This window comes from Zingiber officinale, chromosome 6B (genome assembly GCF_018446385.1).
Source record: "Zingiber officinale cultivar Zhangliang chromosome 6B, Zo_v1.1, whole genome shotgun sequence".
NCBI classification, from domain to species: domain Eukaryota; kingdom Viridiplantae; phylum Streptophyta; class Magnoliopsida; order Zingiberales; family Zingiberaceae; genus Zingiber; species Zingiber officinale.
In genome coordinates, this window is record NC_055996.1 from 52,492,428 (window position 1) to 52,516,063 (window position 23,636).

At 43.3% G+C, this 23,636-nt stretch overlaps 1 protein-coding gene across 1 annotated transcript; it reads left to right on the forward strand.

Annotated features, from left to right (window-relative positions):
• The first annotated feature begins 9,201 nt into the window (after nt 1-9,201).
• Nucleotides 9,202-11,106, forward strand: LOC121990180 (cyclin-D2-2-like). Its single transcript, XM_042544379.1, has 6 exons — nt 9,202-9,641; nt 9,848-9,934; nt 10,016-10,114; nt 10,208-10,409; nt 10,503-10,624; nt 10,710-11,106. The coding sequence occupies exons 1-6, from the start codon at nt 9,327-9,329 to the stop codon at nt 10,947-10,949; spliced, it is 1,065 nt and encodes a 354-aa protein (XP_042400313.1). The 5' UTR covers nt 9,202-9,326; the 3' UTR covers nt 10,950-11,106.
• Nucleotides 11,107-23,636: the final 12,530 nt, after the last annotated feature.

Genomic DNA, 23,636 nt, shown 5'->3' on the forward strand with positions numbered 1-23,636 from the left:
CTTCCGAGCGACCAAAGCCGAGGGGAAAGGTATGGACTCCCATGTTTTGTTCTTTCCACCAGTCTGCCAGCCACAACACACAAGACTGTCAGGAGTTCGCCCTGGGCGTCCAGCCAGCCCCGAGGAACTATCATCGCCGACCGCCCTCGCCCGGTCAGTGGCACCCAGATACCGGGCAGCGAACGGTTAGACGGTCGACCGATCAAAAGCACCATCGTTTGCAGGAGCAACAGGAGCGGCGATCGACCCCAGGCCTCGCGCGAGGGAGCTAGGCCCTCCGCTCGGGAAGAGGAAAATAGGAGCAACACCGCTCGGGGGGAGATCAACATCATAGCGGGAGGGCCGACCGGCGGAGATTTCAACCAAGCCCGCAAGTCACACGCCCCGCGGCTAGAGATCCATGCCATCGGTTGCAGCCAGGAGAAGGCGAGCGGGCCCGAGATCAGTTTTGGCCCTAGGGATCTCGAGGGAGTCGAAGTACCGCACGACGATGCCCTCATCATCCGAGCGGTAATAGCGAATTACACTATTCATCGCATCTTCATTGACACAGGGAGTTCGGTAAACATCATCTTCAAGAAGGCGCTCAACCAACTCCAGATCGATCGCGTCGGGCTGCTGCCAATGACAACCCCCTTGTACGGATTCACGGGCAATGAGGTCCAGCCGCTCAACCAGATCAAATTGGTCGTGTCGCTCGGAGAGGAGCCCCTCCGGAGGACGAGAGTAACTAACTTCATCGTAGTGGAGGCCCTCTCAGCATATAACATCATTTTGGGTCGGTCGACCCTCAATGAGTTCGGCGCGGTCGTCTCGACTTTTTGCCAGAAGATCAAATTCCCGATCGAGGATCGAGTAGGAGAAGTGAAGGGGGACCAGCTGGCGACTCGACAATGCTACATCGAGATGGTCAGGACGGAGGCTAGGTCTGCCTGGAAGACCTCGTGAATCAAGGTAAACGCCATAACTGAGAAGCCCCCTGCTTTTGTTTATGAAGAAAAAGAGGAGGTACAGATACACCCCTGCCGATCGGAGGCAACCATATTTATAGCATCCGACCTAGAAGCTACTCGGAAGGCAGAACTGGTCGAGTGCCTTCAGCAAAACAATGACGTATTTGTATGGTCGACGCACGAACTACCGGGAATATCGTCGAGCGTCGCGCAGCATAAGCTTCATGTCCGATCGGACGCCCATCCAGTAAAGCAGCGGAAGAGGGATTTCAGTGCTGAACAGAACCAGATAATTCGCACGGAGGTGGAAAAGCTCTTGGAAGTTGGCCATATAAGGGAAGTGCAGTTCCCGAGCTAGCTCGCCAATGTGGTGCTCATTTTTAAGCCGGGCAACAAGTGGCAAGTCTGCATCGACTTCAGAGATCTCAATAAGGCGTGCCCGAAGGACTTTTACCCTCTCCCGTGGATCGACCAAATGGTGGACTCCACGACCGGATGTGAATTAATATGCATGCTGGATGCATATCAGGGGTATCATCAGGTGCCGCTCGCCAGAGAAGATCAGTTTCATAACAACGGATGACACGTATTATTATAACGTTATGCTGTTCGGACTGAAAAATGCGGAAGCTACCTACCAGCGACTCATGAACAAGGTGTTCAGGAGATAGATCGGTCGCAATATGGAGGTATACGTCGACGATATCCTAATTAAATCCCTCCGAGCTACTAATCTTTGCGCAGATATCAAGGAGACTTGTCAGACCCTCCGAACGTATGGAATCAAGCTAAATCCTCAGAAGTGTCTGTTCGGCGTGAGGAGCGGACGTTTCTTAGGATATATTGTCACAGAGCGGGGGATTGAGGCCAACCCCAGCAAAGTAAATGCACTCCAAGATATGTTGCCTCCGAGAAATCTAAAAGAAGCCCAACGTCTTACCGGACGGAGAACAGCTTTATCGAGGTTCATCTCAAAATCTGCCGATCGGAACTTGCCCTTTTTCAAAATCCTACGCCGAGCCATGAAGTTTCAATGGGATGAAGAATGTGATTGGGCGTTCGAAGAACTCAAGTCTTATCTCAATTCTTTGCCTGTGCTCGCCAAGCCGGTTGTGGGTGAGCCCCTAAGGATTTACCTATCCTCGACCGAGCATGCGGTCGGCTAGGCTCTTGTAAGGTCGAACGGCGAGGAGCAACCTGTATACTTCTTGAGTCATATACTGAAAGACGCTGAATCTCACTACACCGGTCTCGAAAATCTCGTATTTGCGTTAATACTAGCCGCTCGGAGGCTTCGCCTATACTTCCTTGCGCACACTATCATAGTAAGGACCAACAGTCCTCTGGGATGAGTCCTTCTCAACCCAAAAGCGTCCAGACGGTTGATCAAGTAGACAACAGAGCTTAACGAATTCGACATCCAGTATCAACCCCGAACGACTATTAAGGCGCAGTCTTTGGCAGATTTCGTCACCGAAGTGTAAAACCACGAGCCCGAGGCCACGTGGCAGATATATGTGGATGAGTCGTCCACTCGGCGAGGAGGTGGAGTTGGTGTACTGCTAGTTTATCCTCTGGACAAACTGATGCATCTGGTAGTTCGGCTAGACTATCAGGCAACCAATAACGAGGCCGAGTATGAGGCCCTCATAGCCGTCTTACAGGCCGCTCGACATGTGGGAGCCGTCAAGGTTTTGATCCACTCATATTCTCAGCTAGCCACTCAGCTAACTTGCCAGAAACTTTGAGATAAGCAACTCAAGGCTCATACTCTACGCCGAGGCATTTGAGAGGCTAAAGGGCAATTTCGAGAAAGTAATCATACAGAAGATTCCCTGATCAGAAAATCAAGTTGCTGATGATTTAGCCAGGCTCGCCAGTTCCATATCACCGGTCGTCATTCAGCAACCGGTCGAACAGGTAGCCCTAGTAGCTCACGTAGACAGGATGGAAGGGTTCACCTTTCCCCATGACTGGCGGACCACCATAGCGGAGTTCTTGAAGTCCGGGGCCACACCCTCCGATGGGGAGGAAGCGCATCTGCTTCGAAGAAGGGTTGGTCGTTTCATCCTGATCGGAGAACAACTTTATAAGAAAGCATTCTCCAAGCCTTTACTTAAGTGCGTCGGTCCAGAAGATGTCGACTATAAACTACAAGAGGTGCATCAAGGGTCCTGCGGAGGACATCCGGGAGGCTACTCATTAGCAAGAAAAGTCCTTTTAGCCGGGTACTTTTGGGCGACACTCCAGGAAGACGCCACTCGGATAGTCAGCACATGTCTGTCCTCCCAAAAATACCATAGCTTCTCGCATCGACCGACGGAAGAGATGAAGACCTCCACCGTGTCTTGCACGTTCGACCAATGGGGCATGGACATCGTAGGGTTGTTTCCTATGACACCCGGGCAGCGAAAATTTTTACTGGTGGTGGTTGACTATTTCTCCAAGTGGGTCGAGGCTAATCCGTTAGCGAAATTAACAGAACAGATGGTCAGGAAGTTCATCTGGTAGCATATCATCTGTCGGTTCGGCATTCCCCGTAGGCTCATTTCGGACAACGGGAGGTAGTTCTCAGGTCAGCAACTAAAGGAATGGTGCGAGGGGTACGACATCCAACAGGCCTTCACCTCTGTTGCATACCCGCAGAGTAACGGGCAAGCCGAGGTAGCGAATCAGGAAATCTTACGGATTCTTCGAGCTTGGCTCGATCATAAAGGGGGAAGCTAGGTGGGCGAGCTGCCGGGTGTATTGTGGGTGATCCACACAATGCCTAAGGAAGGGACGCGGTCACCCCATTCCACTTGGTATACAGAGGAGAAGCCATCGTTCCGGTCGAAGTTGGAATAGAGTCCGACCGGATCCAACACTACAGCGAGGGCAACGCCAAACGGAAGCAATTGAAGCTAGACCTGGTGGACGAGACGCGAGCCAGGGCGGTCGTCCGGCTGATGGCGTATTGACAAAGAATGAAGCAGAACTACAATAGGCGAGTGATACCCAGATCATTTCAGGTCAGTGACTTCGTTTAGAAGAAAGTCAAGCCGGTCGGCGACGTCACCAAGCTGGAGGCCCCATGGGCTGGACTATTCAAGGTTGTGGAAAAGCTTCGCTCAGGGGCATATTATTTGGAAGACGAGAACGGGCGGCGACTAAAGCGCCTGTGGAGTGCTAACCACCTGCAGCCATACCGAACTGGATGAAAGGTGCGATAATGTAACTAATATCCTATACCTTTGCATTCTCCTGTGCCTTTTCATTACAGGCAGAAAACCAAAAGTACAATGTTCGCTGAATTTATCGCCAAACGGCCAGTCCTCAGACCTCACCAGACCCTATGAGCTGAAGTAGTAAGAGTAGACTTATTTTCTACGATATGACATTCTTTTCATCAAGGTTGGCTACCTAGAGTTATATTTACAGAACATCCAACGACACATCAAAGATCCAACCCATCACTTCTTTTTTTCATCTTCAGCTGCCTTATCATGAGCTGCTTGATCAACAGAAACGATGCCATCCTCGACTGCATCTTGAGCTACTTTGTCAGCAAACAAAATGCCATTGGAGTTGTCAGGTTTTTCATTTCCAGCTGTGCCGTGAGATAAATGTATTCCTAATACTCATTATCATATATCAAAAGTAGATAACAGGAAAAAAATACAATAAACCTGTCCATGAACTGCATCCAGCCTCCATAAGTAAATACATATAGTCATTAGAAGAGAAGAGTAAGAGAATAGTTTATGATATCAGATAATACATGAATTAGGAATACAGCTCCTGCGTGGTTTAAAAAAGAAGCAACATAAATTGAACATCATTATAAACTCAATTACCAAACTGCCATCTTCTGTGGCTCTTACAAAAATTTGCATTTGGGAAAACTTTTTCAAGCACTTGAACACCACGCTGAGAAGAGTAAGAGAATAGTTTCCAACCAAGATATCCACGCAGCAAAATATCAGCCTAATTGGATAAACAAAATAAACAGTATGTGAATGATAAAAAATATGATACCACAACATAAAATAAAAAATAAAACAGTATGTGAACCAGATTAGCAATCTAAGAAATAAATAATACGATATCCATGTAGCTAAATTTGTTTGATCTATCAAGTTAACAAGTTGATCTTTGTGAGGTTATCTTATACAAAAATATGATATTTATGATTGTAAAATATAACAGTTTTGTAGCATTCACTAATCTTAAAATTTCAAACCCACACTAAAAAGTCAATCTACAATCACATAAAGACTCAAACCTATACATACTGTTTCCAATGACACTAAAACACAAGTAGATTAAGAACTATAAACTAAATCAAATTTGTATCAACAGGCACCACATCCAACTCAAAGTTAATGGCCCTAATTTTTCAAACAAATCAAAAGGCATACCCTATGAGCTGAAGCAGTATTAAACTTAAACATGACTATCACATGAAACCAAAATTTCCACCAAATAACAATAAGCATACCATATGCAAACACCTCAATATAATAAATACACTAAACCAATCAAACATACAAACAAAGTAAATAGATGAATACCAACTATAATTAGCATCCTAATGCATGTTATTAGAACTTGTAATAACAAAAATAATTATTAATTATATTTTCTCAATGAACCACTATAATTCAACAGAAAAAACTTTGATAGTACCAGCTATAGATGCTAAATCTGGTTCATATGTATCATCAACGCTGTTATGATAATTATCTTGAGTTGACCTGATAATTAACACATTGTCATATTTATAAAATATAATAAAATTAATCTGTGCTTGCAAGTAAAATTATAATATAAATGCAGAATTAATCGACACATACCCTTGCTATAAATTTGGACAATTACGCTTGTCATGCGACACTCCTCGATGTCCACATCCATGACATAGCCTGGAATTTGAGGTTGATTTCTCCTTCGATGATTTCAATCTCTTTCCACATCCCTTTGTTCTAACTAAAGAAGGATCATTAATACCAAGACCCTCATCCATGGATTTCTTCCTTTGACTTCTATCACTGCATGTTCTACTAATGCTTAACTCTTGAATTTTATTATAGATACAATCAAATTGTTCATCCAAGAAGGTTGTCCCCTCATTAGTCAAAGATGAATCATCAATTAATACTGAAGCTTTATAGGATAACCTTGAGTGTCTCGACATCAAAAACCTTTCTGGATCTAGATCATCGATGACATTTTGCTCACCCAAACCATATACTGCTCCAACTTTTGCATCTCTTGTCCATCGCTTAAGTATATATGCATCAGGCAAATGAAACACTTGGTTGATATGAAAAAAAGATAACATATGCCTGCATGGAATGCCCTCAAACTCGAATTTAGTGCAGCTACACAATATGTAATCCCTTTGTTTATCATGGGTGAGCACCCTTGATTTGGAGGAAGAAAAACTTTGAAATTTCATCACATGGTAAACCACTGAGTCGACACCTGTAAATGCATGTTTCACGTAATAATCATGACTCTCAGTCATTTCACTTTGAAATTCTAGCCATTTCTTTTTTGTGTACACCTTAACCATTTGAGTTTCCATTTGTCAGTTTGTATTAATCTTAGGATGCTCATTCATATCAATATGGTCTGCAACCAACTCATTGTGTCTTTGGTGTCTTAGTGCTCTATTAAAACGGGTGATAAAATCCATCAATGAGTTCTTATTTGAGACATATCTTTTGAAAAATGCATGTGAGCCTTCAGATCTGTGACTACTTGGCATTCTATCACAAAATATATGGCTAAAATATATTGGCACCCACCCATCTGTGTCGTAATTCATACATCAAAGACAATCAATCATTATTCTCTAAGTTAGCACACTTGATAGCTTCTTCCCATGACTTTTCAAAATCATCAGGTGTTGTAGAATTTACAATGACATTCTTTATGTTTTGATAGTGGTTTCGGAAAGTCAAAGGGTCTAATTTATTTGGGATTTATTCAATATATGCCACGAATAATATCGATGCACTGTTTGAGGGAAAATTTATGCAATAGCTTTTGTCATAGTAGAATCCTGGTCAGTGATGATAATGCTTGGTGCACCTTTAGGCATAGCTTCTAAGAACTTTGTAAGCAATTAAACAAACGAATCAATTTTCTCATCACTAATAAACCCGCAACCAAAAAGAATTATTTGATGATGATGATTAACTCCTACAAATGGTGCCAAAATCAAGCCATATCTGTTGATGTTATATGTCGTATCAAATATAACTACGCCACCAAATACACTGTATGCTATTCTTGATACATGATCATCCCAAAAATACCTACTAAATCTATTATCTGAATCAATCTCGTAATCAAAGAAAAAAGCTGAATTCTTCTCTTGCTCAGATGTAAAAAACTCGATAAGTGTTTCAGCATCAATACCCTTTTGTTCATCCCTTAGATTTCTTTCAAAGTTTCTAATATCTCTTTTTGTGCAACCTACACCCTCAGGCCCTCCATACTCTATCTCTAATAATCGTATTTGTTGACAAGTTAGTACATTTGCCTCTGAAAATTGTTGAGTTAAAGCTTTCTTTGCAGCAGAAATATTACGATGTGAGCATAGCAAATGCACCTTTGATGGAGTTGCGAGTGGATGATTATGAGTTTCTATAAAGTTACTGACAACCCAATTAGGTCCAGTTTATTTCTTGACAAATATAATATTTGACTTGCATTCCGTTCTAACTGACCCATGTGCTCTTTCCCTTGTCAGTTGATTAACTTTTGCATGTTTATTCCACCGCATTAGATCTGTATGCCCTTCTTTAAAGCATACAATTTGTTTCCACATTACTTCATTTGTTACCTTATTTTTCTTGCTCATGTGCATCCTTGAACTAAATTCGGTTTCTCGTGCATATTGGTTGTAGAACGAATATGCATCCTCTAGTGATGAGAATTCCATTCCAATTTGTGGCTTTCGATCTTCTAAAACTTGGGGAATGTATTCCTGATCATCAACTCTATTTTCTTCTATTTCTAAGCGCCCTCACATTATAATTGACAAAAGATAATTAGATAAAAACTACAATTAAAACCTCATGACTAAACAATAGCAGTTTGCATAAGTAATGGAAAATATAGATGGTATTCAAGTGACAATATATGGAGCATTCCAAAGGGTATTCAAACAGAAACCATAAATAAACAATTAGGTGCGGACTTCTCTATAATATCATGCATAAGGGTATTGTGAAGCTAACTAATTTAGTAAACATTATAGGAGACTGTCTAGTTATAATTCCTATTGAAAGTAAAAGAATATATTGGGATAAGCTAAGAGAATGGAAGTAGACTGGAAACAACTAACAGATAGATGTTCTTTTTTTTGTTTTGTATTAGCAGATCAGCTTCTTTTTTACTCCTCATACTAAAGGAAGCATATTTGGATGATACATAGCCAATTTACTTTAGAGTAAAAAACTTCTATGCCTGTTCTATTCAGTAAACTAATGGAAACAATCAAATTTCTAAAAATGAGATTTTACCTGCAATGAAATTCGTCGTGTAGAGAGAAACCCTAGATTTGTTGGGTCGACGAGTGGTGGCAGCGCCTGAAACCCTAGATACACCGACGACTTCTGGACAAGGATGGCTGCGGCAAGAGAGGGGCGGGAACCCTAGCTCCGTTCCACAAGCCGAGAGCCTGGGAAGTGGAGGGCAACAGAGTCTTCTGATCTATCCGCAGTGAAAGCGAGAAGAAGGGTGAGGCGGCGGAGTCAAACTGCTCCACAAGCCGAGAAGCAAGGCTACGACGACGTTGATCGTGAGCAGAATTTGCAAGGGAGGGAAGTGGAGGGCGGCGGAGGCGAGGAGGAGAAGATCTGTCTGCGTTAGGGCTTAGGCAGGAGAGTTGTGGCGTTTTCTAAACGAGAGAAATAATGACACGGACGTTGCCACGAGGATGATCCGCACAGTTCCACAAATTTTGTTCTGCAGCGGAATAAAACTATATATATATATATATATATCCATTTAAAAACCCTAAAATCTCATCGAGCAAATAGGCCCCTGCCTCCACAGTAATTTCTATTTATCGAATATAACAATTTGACTTCCAATTTTCCAATGAACCTTGTCCATTTTTTTAATCCAGTCTACGTTATACCATGATTTTTCAAGGACAAAGAAAAGCTCCAAGCCAAAACCACTCCCCTAGTCCCCTATATAAACCTCAACAATGGAATCTCTCCCTTCTTTTCCTCACCTTCTTCTTTTGCTTCAGGGGCGTCCACTCTTCTATCCTCCTCTTCCGCCCTTCTATCTTCTTCCTCTGCCTCTCGCGGTTTCAATCTATAAAGATCCCATTTTTAAGCACAACGAAGGCAATTTTTATCCACTTCTATGGGCGTTAGCTTCGACCATGCTTCCTCCCTCCTTCGCTGCCCGGAGGACAGCAATAGCATCCTGGGGCTTAGCGAGGAAGACCAGGACGTTCGTGGAGAAATAGAAAGGCGCGACGTTTGCCGATCTCCCCGTCGAAGGTACGATTTTTACAGCGGCAAGTTGGGCGACTTCACTTTGCGGTCGGAAGAATACATTGCCTCGCTGATCGAGAGGGAGTCCCACCTTCTCCCACCGAGAGACTACGCTGAGAAGTTGCTGAGAGGGAAACTAGGCATAACTGTCAGAAGCGATTCCATCGACTGGATTCTCAAGGTGGGTCAAGAAGTTCATGACTGGATTGATGTGAAATCTGATTGTATGTCTTTTCTTATGCCAAAAGATTCCCTTCGCTCCCAGTTCTTTAGGCCTCTTTTTCTGTGGATTCAACCTAGGATTATCCTTTCTTGAAATTTATCTTCTATGGACGACAACATTCCATTTCGCTTTGGCCATTGAGAATTTGGTTCTTAATGGAACAGGTTCATGTGCACTGCAATTTTGGACCTGTAAGTGCCTATTTGTCTGTAAATTACTTGGATCGATTCTTCTCCTCGCACGACTTCGTGGTAAGTCAAGTTACTTGGATGGCATGTTTCCCTGAAGTGATATTTGTGGCAATGCTAACCAAACAGTAAGTGGGCTTTCAGAAAGATGCAGCTTGGATGACACAATTGGTATCAGTTGCGTGCTTATCTCTTGCTGCCAAGATGGAGGAAAAGGAAGTGCCTTCATCTCTTGACTTACAGGTTCAGGAACAAAACTAGGCTGTAGATTAACTAGAAAACTTTAAAGACTTCGATGATTTGTTACTTATCACAATTTAATCTGTCCACAAACAGGTAGATGAGTCAAAATATATATTTGAAGCCAGGAGTATACAAAGAATGGAGCTTCTAGTGCTCAGTACCCTCAATTGGAGGATGCATGTCGTGACACCCTTTTCATTCATTGACTACTTTCTGTGTGAATTCAATGATAGGAATTCACCGGATAGGTTACTACTTTCTTCCTCTATTGGTCTCATTTTGGGTACTGTTAGGGGTTAGTAACTCATAGTGACATGAAATCCTTTAAATTGAGAGATTTATAGTTGATAGAAAAACCAACATGATCTTGTCTATGTGTTAATTGTAGATGTTGATTTTCTAAAGTTCAGGCCTTCTGAAATTGCTGCAGCAGTGGCACTGTCAAGCCTGAGAGGTTCCCGAATTCTGGACACTGATAATACTTTAGCTCGTTGCATACTTGTAAATAAGGTGAGATTATCATCTATGTTTTAACACTTCATTTAATGATTTTGCTTATCTCTAAATTCATAAATGATTTGTTCAATTGATTTAGGAAAGAGTATTAAGATGTTGTGAAGTGATTCAAGGCATGACCCTGATGAAGAATGGGGCATGCAATAATATCAGTCCATCAGTTACTAATGTGCCAAAGAGTCCGATTGGGGTGCTGGATGTTGCATGTGTGAGCTATAAAAGCGATGATACTAATACTACAAGTGGCTCGCATGTTGATTGTCATACTGCCTCTCCAGCCGCCAAGAAGAAGAAACAAGGCATATCAACATCTTCATGAGAGATATGGTTTATTTTAAGTGTTTTCACCTGGTTGACAGTTTTGTCAAAGTAATTGAATTTTGCTAAAGAACTTATTGTGGTCAGGAGCCACAACAAGTAGTTTACTTCATTCAATAAGAGTGAAAAAACAATGACAACATTATTTGGATGCTGAATTTATGTTTGATAGAGTGAACCTGATCAGACACCATTTCTGAACTGCAATAGAAAGTAAAATCCAAAGTTGATATGAATTTGGTCCAAAAGGAATAGCTATTTTGTGCAGGAAGCAAAGATCACTGAACAAAAAGTGCAAATACCGTATCCTTTTCTTCCTATATTATTTCAAAGCTCAGTCATTGTTGTCCAATAATCCTGTTCGGCAGAAGCAATGAGGAAACTAGCAGGTACATTTATGTAGAAAGCTCTTTGTTGATGCATATATCTGATCCTTCTCTTCTTATTTGTAATGGAATTGATTAGTTGTGCCTTTCTTAAAATTTTAAAAATAAATTTACTGTAAAATTAAGCATGGAGCTGCCTTTCATAAGAATAACAGAAAATCACTTCAGATGCATCTAATAAGATGCCTATGGAAAATCATTAAGTGCCTTGGCTTCCTTAAACAGACAAGAGCACTAGTTTTGCAGGTAGTCATGAGGTCAAAGAAGATCTGGCTTCATGCATTTCATTCAACAAATATGATTGGTGGCCCCATGGCCTTTACCTGACTGACATCTGTGCCCCTTGTTAATTAATACTATAGCATGCCCTCCCATCTTTTAGCAATTCTTTACAGAAGCTGAATACTGACGTGTGAGACATGGCTAGAGCAAATTTTGAGTAAGTGCCATGAAAGAGACCAAAGAGAAATTTCTTTATGGATAGTTGAGAAAAGGGAACTTGTGTGCATTCTCATAGGACTGTCATGTGGAAGGGGGTTGCAGATTCATAAATACATGAAGGGGGGTTTTTTTTTTTAAATGATTTTTGTCTTTACATGGTTGGTACTTGCTCAGTCGTGCATAGGTTAGAACTGGTTTCTTGGTTTTTGTTGCAGACTAGTGCAAAAAATAGCCTTTGGAGAGTTTTATGGTTTCTGTCTTATTCTAGTTGTCTTGAAACTGAAACTAGACTGTCTAGTTCAACCGTAAGAACATGACCCTCATCCGAGAGTGACCAAACCCAAATGCATCAAATGGAGACTTTAGCCTGCTTTTCTGTGTCAAGTTACCTCCTTACTGTCTTTTTTCTAGAATTATCATAAGCAAAGTGACTTTGTACCAACTACATTGTGATGTCTTTCTTTCAGATTGCTTTCACAACTTATTATTATGTAAGTGCTTGCTTTTCGTATTCCATTATGCAATATATAAAGAAAGGAATGTCTGCAAGGAATCACAAGAGATAATATACACAATGACGAAGTAATTAATAAGCCTATGGACTGTAAAATTGATCTGAATCTTTATGGGTCATATCTTTTACAAATCTACAGCACTCTGATGCCACCAAACAAAACATAAAACAACAGACACAAGAATGGTTTGCAGAACTACCTTTAGAACTACCTTTTTTTTAAGTAATGATTGCTTCACTCCTGATTGATTGCGAACATCAGATATCTGAAAAGAAAGTTTTCAAGTTACCTCAGATATGAACTCTAACTCTTATCATTTTTCTTTTGCAGATGAAAGTGTAGTAAAGAACCAAAGGTAATTCATTCTCTTACTCAGGTGCATTTACTTCATCTGAACTCTACAAAGCACTCGTATTTATTTTTGTTTTATTGTTCGTCTCCAATCTGAAGTATAATATCATTGTCAACCATTTGCCTGGGGACCAAAATATTATTATGGAAATCACGCACAGGCACAACTAAATATATATCTACTTGCACTTGGCCCTGGTAAGCATCTTGATGTCCACTTGCATTACTGGACAAAAACCAGTAAAGGTAAAGCAGAAAGAAACCAACGAGTTGACTGTATTAGTTAACCAACGGATATGGCATTTATTACGACTGAGGTGGATGAAGACAAGACACTGATGCAATATGATACATAAGATCTGAAGACTGGCATCTCTGCTTGCTGATCTCCACAATAGAGAAGACAGTAGCAAGGTTAAAGAAACATAGGATTTCCTCTCTTATTTATAAAAAAAAAAAAAGAAAAAAAAAAGAAATTGCAAAGAAGGATTGCATGGGAGACTGAGTTAATGCCTCGTGAGTAGCTTAATGGTGCTCAACGGTCGACCCCGCTGTGCGAAGATGAACTGTGCAAACAATTGGTTTTGGGTAAAATTCAAAAGAGCACTCCTGTTTTTTTCCCCAATCATAGAGGCACGTCCCATTTTGATTTTTTTTTTAATTAAAAGGGCATCCCATCCAATCATTCAATCATATATAATTATCTTACTATTCTCTAATACTATTTCCATTATATCATCTACCTAAATTTTCCATCTAATTCTAAACCAGTTGGACATGTTATAACAGTTACAAAACTATCATTGTTATACATGTTATATTAGTTATGATTTTGTAACTGTTATAATGTGAATAATAAGTGAGTAGAATTCACATTGTAGCAGTTATAATTTCGTAACGACTACAACATGAATATTAAATAAATATGATTAACGTATTAAGTATGTGTTGGAATAATTACAAAATTATAATTAGAATAATATATGTAGTATCTATAAAATTATAGTTGCAATAACAAGTCCGATCAACTTAAAATTTAAATAGGAGGTAATATTATAAATAGTATTGAACAAGTTCGAAGAGTAATTGGAAAATTATACATAACAATATTTTGAGAAGTCTTTTGATTAAAAAAAAAATTAAAGGATGATTTGTAAAAAAAAAACATGGCTCTTTTTAACTTTTGCCCATTTATTTTTGTTGGCGGGAATTAGAAGAAGAACTTTAATGTTACAATTAACTAAAAGACAAGATGTTTTTTTATGGTAGAGACGAGTGGTTGGTCATGGGCAAAGCATATAGGCGGGGGCTAGTGCAAAGCACGAACTCGATGGGTGCTAATTCGGTGACATGAATTACATTAGAAAGGTGATTATATTCATTTCATATGTTTTTCATAATCTATTTTAATATCATATGAAAGGAGATAAATTATGAAATCAATTATCTATGGTTAGAAGATGAGAGAAATTTTTTCTAAGGATATGCGACCGTTAGAAATTGATCTCTGTTTCATTATAACAAATCTGCTACCCTCTTAATATGGTGACATGAATTCTACTATATTAAGGTGCATATTTGATTTATCATCTTACGACATTATGCCATTAATTAGGCGTGTACCAATTGACAAACCAAACTAGTGTGACTTAACAAATCTACATAGACCAATATATTAACTACCTACATTGTTGATCGGATCCAATAGCTTAAATTGGATTCGAATGAGTAAAATCTAGTAACATAGTCCATTGAAGGGTATGGATTAATTCATACTTAGACAAGGATTAAACCAATAAACAAAAATATAATCCAAAATTTACCAATACTAACAACTTTTTTTCTCCATTGAAGCAATCTTCTTCCTCTATATACATAATTTAGTCATGACCTTAGCTCGACTAGGTGGACAACAAGCTCTCGTAGGGTAAATCATAAAGGAGCATCAATCTCATTTTTATTTGTACTAAAATTGACTAAATGCTCAAAATCAAAGATCGTAGTGTTACGATGAGCCATGTTCCACCCATTGGCACCATAACATTCTAACAATTTTGATTTTGGCCATGAAGATTCATTCTTTCAGAGATTAACAAAAGATAAGAGGGGTGTCTGGGAATGTAATAATCTTTTACTATGATAAAAAAATCAGAGAGGAGGGAATTAAAGGAGGAATTTCTCTTAATTGATGGTTGACCTAAGAATATTGAGATGATGAATCTCACTATGAACATTTTTCAATTTATTCTGGTGGTCGGTAGGAAATTTTCGTAGGACCGGACCAGTCATCACAAGATTAGTAGGTAAATACTGGATATTTAGTGTCAAAAAAGGAGAGATGAGGACCCCCGGGCCTTTGGTGCAGCGGTTAGGCCCTCCAAATGTTTAACCAGATATCTAAGGTTTGAAACCCAGCTACGACGCACTACAGAGATTTTTCTCTAGTGGGACAACGAAACCTAAGAATGTTTGTTGCTTAGATGAGCCTCAACGAGCGCTTCTCGATTTACCCTAGTGGCCGATGGTCGATAGAAAACTTTCGTGGGGTTGGACGGATCACTTCTAGGATTAGTCGGTTTGAAAAGTTGAATATCTAGATTAAAAAAAAGATGAGAGATGAGGGGCTCGCGAGCTACGGTGTAGTGGCAAGGCGCCCATGTAGTCTTTCAAGTACCCATGGTTTGATTTCTAGTTATGACGGATTGCAAGACAATTTCCTCTAGTGGGATGACATGTATGGAATGTTGGATTGTTGGCCATTCGCTGTAAATACTTCTGGATTTATCCTAATGATGGATGAAAAATTTTTATGGGATCAAACCGATTATCCTTAGGATTAGTCTTGACCTTGTTTTGACTAGGTGGACAACTAGCTCTCCTTAGTAGGGTAAATCATAAAGGAGCATCGATCTCATTTTTATTTGTCCTAAAATTGACTAAGTGCTCAAAATCAAAGATAGTGTTAAGATGAGCCATGTTCAACCCATATACACCACAACATTCAAACAATTTGAGATTCATTCTTTCAAGGTTGGCTATAATATGAGGGGTGTTTGGGGTGAGCATAATATCTTTTGCTACAAAAGATGAGAAAGGAGGGAATTAAATGATGATTTTCCCTTAATAGATGACTGACCTAAGAATGTTGGACTGATGGACCACTCGCTATGAGTATTTCCCGATTTACTCTTGTGGTCAGTGGAAAATTTCTATGGGGTCGGGCCAGTCACCCCTAGAATTAGTCTGTGTAAGCTAAATACCTAGTGCCAAAAAAAGATCAGAGATGAGGGCCCATGGGGTTCTGGTGCAGCGGTTAGGTCCTCCGAATGATTAACCAGGTATCTAAGGTTCAAAACCCAACTGTTGCACACTGCAAGGATTTTTCTTTAGTAGGACAACAAACTTAAGAATGTTGGCTACTTGGATGACCCTCAGCAAGTGCTTCTTGATTTACCTTAGTGGCTGGTGAGAAACTTCCATAGGATTGAGCGGGCCACCTCTAGGATTAGCCGGTTTAAAGAGTTGGATATCTAAATTACTTTAAAAAAAAAAAAGATGAGAGATGAGGGAGGCCCTGGGCTAAGGTGCAATGGCAGGATGTTCATGTAGTCTCTTAAGCACTCATGGTTTGATTTCTAACTACAACGCACTACACGACATTTTCCTCCAATGGGATGACAAGCCTAGAATGTTGGGTTGTTGGTCGCTCATTGCAAGCATTTCTAGATTTACTTTGATAGTTGGTGGAAAATTTTCGTGGGACAATAGAGGTCATCCCTAGGATTAGTTGGCCTCAAGGGCTGGATACCTAGTGCTAGTTAAAAAAAAACAAGGAGAGATGGGAGATGAGGGCCCCCGAGTTACAATAAAATATTTCCACAGTTAACCAACCATTCACAGGTCAATTCCTAGCTACGGCGCACTAAGGAATTAATTTTCTCCAGTGGAAATATAACCTTGAAATGTTGGCTGCGGAGCAACGAGTCGTTCGTACTTCCGGATTTATCTTGGTAGTCGATGGGAAACTTCTGTGGGATTGAGCCGGTCACCTCCAGGTTTAGTCGGTTCAAAGATTTGAATACCTGGATTACAAAGATGAGTTTTGTTTTGTTTGGTGATTCAGTATTCATTTCTTCAAGCCGATTAATCCTGGAGGTAACTGACCTGTCCTACGGAAATTTTCCATCTACTACTAGAGTAAATCAGGAAACGTAAATAGCTCATTAGTCCGCAACCAACATTCCAAAATTGACTTTCTACTGGAATTTCAAAGTGCGCTACAGCTAGGAATTGACCCATAAATACTTGATTAACTGGTCTGAGGCGGTGGCAAAGAGGCTGGAGCTCTCACAACCTTGAAGCTAGTGAATGACTTATTAGCCTTCCTAACCTCAGCCATGAAGAAACTTTGGTGTTGACTTTGATCAAAGAGGAAACAAGAGAATGATGAGCTTATGTGCTTTGGCCCACATCGTCAACTCAATGCCAAATGATATTGATCTTATCCGGAAGCTGAGTCGGATGAAGGCGGGCCTCGATGTACTGGAAGTTGGCGGAAAGTCGTCGAGGCGTCTAATCTACCTGGCACCCCCTGGAAAGGTTCGCACGGGTGGCTGACGAAGGAAGATGACCAGGACGATGACACTGCGGCTCTACGCACACTCAGACAAGCCCACGAGTCGTTAGAGACTAGAAACCAGGGAAAAAGTCCCTGGGTCAGGCCCTCCGACGCTCAATTCAGGTACTTTTTCCCCAGAAAACACAGAGAAAGGACAAAAAGTAAAGACTAGTGAGAAATGACGAGTGAGCGTCCCTGCATAAGGGACAAAGAATCCCTTTTTATACTGCAACGGAAGTTTCTGGGTCTGACGGGTGTCAGGGAATGTCGGCTGTCAGGCTTTGTCTGGCGGTGAATGACATGTGGCACCTTCTTATAGGTTGTCGATGGAATCAAAAGTGGTAATGAGTCCCAACTGTTCGCATATTCTCTGACACACTGATTATTCCCTGGCCTTCTCTAACAGGCAGGTGCGATTCCCTGACTTGTTTGTCCTGTAGTGCCTGAATGCTAGGTCTATACTCCGCGATCTGTATTCCAACCTGTCTCTGTATGATGTTATCCGTGACTTGTCCGTTCCGACTTGCACGCCCAGGTCTGTATCCCGACCTGCCTCTGTCCGCTATTCTCCATGGCTTGTTCGTTCCGACCTGCCCGACCAGGTTTGTCTCCTGACCTACTTCTTCTTGTTATCCATAGCTTGTCCGTTCCGACCTGTACGCCCAGGTCTGTCTCTCGACCTGCTTTTGCTTGTTATCCATGGCTTGTCCGTTCCGACCTGCACGCCCAGGTCTGTATCCCGACCTGCTTCTACTTGTTATTCTCCATGGCTTGTACGTCTCGACCTGTACGGCCGGTCTGTTTCCCGACCTGCCTCTCTATTATTATTCTCCATGGCTTGTACGTCCCGACCTGTACGCCCGGTCTGTTTCCCGACCTGCCTCTCTATTGTTATTCTCCATGACTTGTACGTCCTGACCTGTACGCCCAAGTCTGTATCCCGACCTGCTTTTGCTTGTTATCCATGGCTTGTCCGTTCTGACCTGCACGCCCAGGTCTGTATCCCGACCTTCTTCTGCTTGTTATTCTCCATGGCTTGTACGTCCCGACATGTACGCCCAGTCTGTTTCCCGACCTGCCTCTCTATTGTTATCCATGGTTTGTACGTCCCGACCTGTACGCCCGGTCTGTTTCCCGACCTGCTTTTGCTTGTTATCCATGGCTTGTCCATTCCGACCTGCACGCCCAGGTTTGTATCCCGACCTGCTTCTGCTTGTTATTCTCCATGGCTTATACGTACCGACCTGTACGTCCCGACCTGTACGTCCGGTTTGTTTCACGACATGCCTCTCAATTGTTATCCATGGCTTGTACGTCCCGACCTGTACGCCCGATCTGTTTCCCGACCTGCCTCTTTATTGTTATCCATGGCTTGTACGTCTTGACCTGTACGTCCGGTCTGTTTCCCGACCTGACTCTCTATTTCGTCCGAGGCCTTTCCTTCTGCGCCTTTATCTGGCTTGTGGGCCCACTCCTCAGCTATACCTGGCCTGCGGGTCCAGCTCTCAACTGTACTCGGCCTGTGGGTTTAATTCTCAACTGTATCTGGCCCGTGGGCCCAATTCTTGATCGCTATCGAGGCTGGCTGTCGTCTGACTTGCCTCATCAGCTAAGACTTGGACCCTGACCACGCAAACTTGACTTCGGATCTCCACGTAAGCTTGACTTCTAACCAGCCACGGAGGCTGGACTTCTGGCTCCCCTGACCTCCACGTAAGCTTGACTTCTGACCACCCTGACCTCCACGTAAACCTGACTTCTGATCATCTTGTGGTCTTGACTTCTAACCACATCATCTAACCGACCCCACGAACATGTGTCATATCACAAGCCTCCCCCTCAAGTCTAGTCGAAGGAGGCTCTAGTCCGACTGACTAGACTCCAGTCCCTTTGTTACCTGATCTAGGTCTCGCATCTTCTGTCGACTTGTCTTCCATCTGTCTTCTGTAGAGTTTCTCGCCGTCCTAGGAGACAAACAGGCTCATTCTACGCGTACGCTGACTCCTCGACTTCCGAACGTACTCTTTTCCCATAAATGTCACACGGTTCTCCAATCATCAACTCAAATTCCGAGGAAATCCCTTCACCTTCTCCTTCCTTATAAAATGTCCGAGCATCTAATACCTCAAGCTATCCGCTTGCTAATACAGTATCTTGTCTCCATGTAACCTACAACAGAACCTAGCGAACTTGCTTCTTTACTTCGGCAAACTTCCCATCTGCTGGAGTTATCGGCTTAGAAAGAGGAAGCCTCGTTTCAGCAAATTGCTGCTCTGATGGAGTTACTGGCTCAAAAAGAAGAAATCCTGCTGGAAATGACTGCGATCAGAGATCTTCAAGCGTCCCTTACTCATAAAATGGAAAGCCTCTGGTTGGCCGCCAAATCCAGGACCCGGGCCGAAGTTGCTCTCAAGCTGAAAGCTCAATCTGACTTCCAGAGCCAAGTCCACTATATTATTTACTTGAAGATGAAACATGAGGATGAGGTGGCTCTCCTGAAAGAGAAAGGACGGATCAAAGACAAGACTATTGGGCAACTGAAGTGCGTCATCGATCTTATTAAGGAAGAGTTAACTAAAGCTCAAGCTCAACTGACCAGGAAGGATCAAGCCTCTGGATCTGACAGCCATGTAAACCCTTAAAAAATGTACCCCTGATTAACGGAATAAAACCTGTTTCTTGCATTCTACTCATGGGGTAGCCCCCCTCCCTATTGCTCGGGTATCATTATGTTTCTATAAAACACCTACGTTTTTCTAATATTTCTAGCAAAAATGATAAAGATAACTTGCTTACCCCATCTTCTTATTACCTCATAACATATGAGCCCCCGGCCAGGGCAATTGAGACGCTTGAGAATGTGCCTGCAACTTGAGAATGTGCCTGCGAAATTTCATATTTAGCATAAACCCAAAAAATATGGCTTACTGACCAGTTGGGCACGAGAACTTGGCTTGTTGTATCTTGCTTTGGCGAGTATAAGGAATGTTGACCGAGAAAATCCTTGAGCCGACCGGGGAGGTCATTGGGCATGAGAGCATAGCTCACTTATAACTCGCACTGGGGCGAGAGTCTGGGCCAGCCGACCGGGAAGGTCGTTGGGCGTGAGAGCCTTGCTCACTTATAACTCGCACTGGGGCGAGAGTCTGGGACAGTCGACCGGTAAGGTCGTTGGGCGTGAGAGCCTTGCTCAGTCGTTGGGCGTAAGAGTCTTGCTCACTTATAACTCGCACTGGGGCGAGAGTCTGGGACAGCCGACCGGTAAGGTCGTTGGGCGTGAGAGCCTTGCTCACTTATAACTCGCACTGGGGCGAGAGTCTGGGACAGCCGACCGGGAAGGTCGTTGGGCGTGAGAGTCTTGCTCACTTATAACTCGCACTAGGGCGAGAGTCTGGGACAGCCGACCGGTAAGGTCGTTGGGCGTGAGAGCCTTACTCACTTATAACTCGCACTGGGGCGAGAGTCTGGGGCAGCCGACCGGTAAGGTCGTTGGGCGTGAGAGACTTGCTCACTTATAACTCGCACTGGGGCGAGAGTATGGGACAGCCGACCGGGAATCCTTATGAAAACCCGTACGGAAATAGATGTCGCCGACCTGGGGGTGATTTCCCTACCAGGACAAATGTTGCCGACCTGGGGATGATTTCCCGCCCAGGACAGACATTGCCGACCAGGGGGTGATTTCCCGACCAGGGATTGTTTGAAGAGACCGCTTAAATCTTACTCAGTCCCTGTGGAGAGGATGTCTGATGGCCTCACCACATTCGAATTTTCTTTCCCGCCCATTTTCTTCATCGTTTCCCAAGAAGATCGCTTAGCAGACGTTTTCTGTACACCCACTTTCTCTCATGATTTCCTTATCACGTCCATCATTAATACGCTTCCTAGGGGGGCGACACCTGTCCCATACCTTTATTGCTTACGCCGTATGACGCCGCCGACCCCACTCCTTTTTGTACACGACTTCTCGGAAGAGCATGTCGTTCTGTGATCGGACGGCCTTGAACACTTTACCCAAAAATATACTCGACTCATCTTTCTATATTCCCTAGGTAAACCCCCTTTATAAGCCCTAAAGGCAGTCCGCCGTCGTTGCCTTGAGCGTTTCGACTACCCTCGTCTCCTCATTGCTTCACTGTCTCTGGTGTCTTAGCCCTTCCCCTTCTCGACTCTTCACGCCTGGTTTTCTTCTCCTTCTTGACTGACCTCTTCTTCAACCTTCCTCATCTTGACAATGGCGGACGGTAAGGCTTCCTTTTGGTACTCGTGCTACATTTCTGACATAGATGACCATGACCTATATGTGATTCGATCTAACCTGAGACTTAGTGAGGATTACGAACTTCGAGTTCCCACACCTAGCGAACATCCAGCATCCCCTCTTGAAGGTTTCATGACTGTTTTCAAAGATCAACTTCTAGGAGACCTTCGTTTTCCCATACATCCATTCATCTCCTCACTGAGCCGCTATTTTGGTATCTGTCCCTCTCAATTTTCTCCCAACTTCTTCAGAGCTGTATGTGACACTGCCATTCTATCTCGGATTTACCAAATCCCCTTGACTGTTCAACTATTCCACCATTTCTATTTCTTCAAACGTTCTGAGCCAGGGATATTTATGGTACAAGCTAGACCTGGCTTTAAGTTCTTTTCTGATATGTCCTCTTCCAACAAAGGTTGGAAATCTCGCTTTTTATTCATTAGATCACCTGACCCCTTGGTCGAGTCGACCCAATGGCATCCGGACATTCCTACTACCCTCCCTGTGCACCAACATCAATCCTCCTGCGACACCGCTTTAGAAAAACTACAAGGCGTGAGCGTCAGCTTATCAATAATACTTCTGGAAGGCTTTTTGTATCTTTTCGGGCTCAGCCCAGTTCCTGCGGAGATAGGGGCTCCCTTGGGTAAGACCCCGTTTTCCTCCTAGCTATTCTTCGCTAACTGAGCTATCTCTCTTTCCCTTTGCAGAGGCTGCCATGCTCCGAGCTTATTCCTTAAATGTAAAGCACCAATCTCTTGTCGTTTTAAGAGTCATAAGTATGGAGCTTAAACAAGGCTTGGCAGCTTCCTCACAGGTTGCCCCTTTTGCCTCGCCGTCTGCCCCTTCTGCCTCGCAGTCTGCCCCACCTGCGCCAGCTCGGGAGGAAGCTTCCCCAACTCTTCCCCTGGATGTTGCTTCCGCGGAAGACCTTGCCACCTTGGAGCAAACCGAGGAAGAGCGAGCCGTATCTCCCCCCTGCTAAACGATTACAGCTCCAGTGCAAAAGGAAGAGGGTTATTCCAGCGATGCAAGCGTCTCCTCCACCTCTTCCTTCTGGCCATCGCTCAGCCGCCACTTCTCAATCTTCAAAAGCTAGGGTTGTTACTCCTGGCCGGGAGACTGCTCTGGGGCCAGAGGTTCCCATCCTATTGCCCCGAATATCCGCCCTGACACCCGGTCGGGATCTATCTCCCGAGCATGTCGCTCTTCTCGCTCAGGCCTTCTCTCCCGGGCAGATCCCCTTTCCAGTAATTGAACAACCCGGGAGTTCTGCCACCTTATCCGCCTCGCTTTCGGTAGCCGCTCCGGCTTCCACTTCTCGACTCAAGGGGAAGATCTCTAAAAAATATGCCTTCACTGCCTCCTGGAACCTGCTCTCCTCCACTGAGCCTGAAGACGCCGAAGAAGCTGCAGAAGATGCCCCTTCTGCTGTCGACCTGGTTCAGTTACAGGGCGAGTTAGCCGCGTCCTGGAGGGCAGGCAATCGGAAATTTTGGAACAATCCACCGTTGGAAGGGATGGACCAAGCTTCTCGCTAGATAGTTTCTGTGAGTTTTCTCTTATCAGCGCTCTTCCTCGGGAATTTCTTATAATCCTTCCTTGTATGCTACACGCAGGCCTGTTCTGCTAGCCTTAGTGCGCTTCAACACGCCGCCCACTTGCAGAGGGAGAATGAAGTGTTGAAGGCTCATCTTCAGGAGTTGGAGCTGTCACTCACACCTCGCGATCCCCTCAACCCGACCCTCAGGGACCTGGCAGGATATTTACGCTTGATTGGGGAGTCTGCAGAGTCCGCTTGAAATATCTCCCACACGGCTTTTGACAAGATAAAGGCTTTGGAAGCGTCTCTACAGACCAGCGAGTCCAAACTGGCTTCTGAGGCGGAGTGGCATCGCTTGTTGGTAGTTGAGTTGGATGAAAAGGATGCCCGGTTGACCACCTTGTCCTCCGATTTGAAGAGTCTACAAGAAAACCAAGAGGCTCTTCAGAAAAGATTATCATATGTCCAGGGTCATCTAACTTCTACTACCGACCGGGAGAAGGCCCTTCAAAGTCGCTGGGAAGCTGGCCAAGCAACCCTCAAATCAATGCAGGCCGATCTTTTGAAAGCTCA

What these genes read in the sequence shown, in the direction of transcription:
- LOC121990180 (XM_042544379.1), top strand. Translation starts at nt 9,327, where the DNA reads ATGGGCGTTAGCTTCGACCATGCTTCCTCCCTCCTTCGCTGCCCGGAG. An exon ending in CTTCATCTCTTGACTTACAG is followed by an intron (nt 10,115 to 10,207) that starts GTTCAGGAACAA and finishes GTCCACAAACAG; the next exon opens with GTAGATGAGTCAAAATATAT. An exon ending in CATTTTGGGTACTGTTAGGG is followed by an intron (nt 10,410 to 10,502) that starts GTTAGTAACTCA and finishes TGTTAATTGTAG; the next exon opens with ATGTTGATTTTCTAAAGTTC.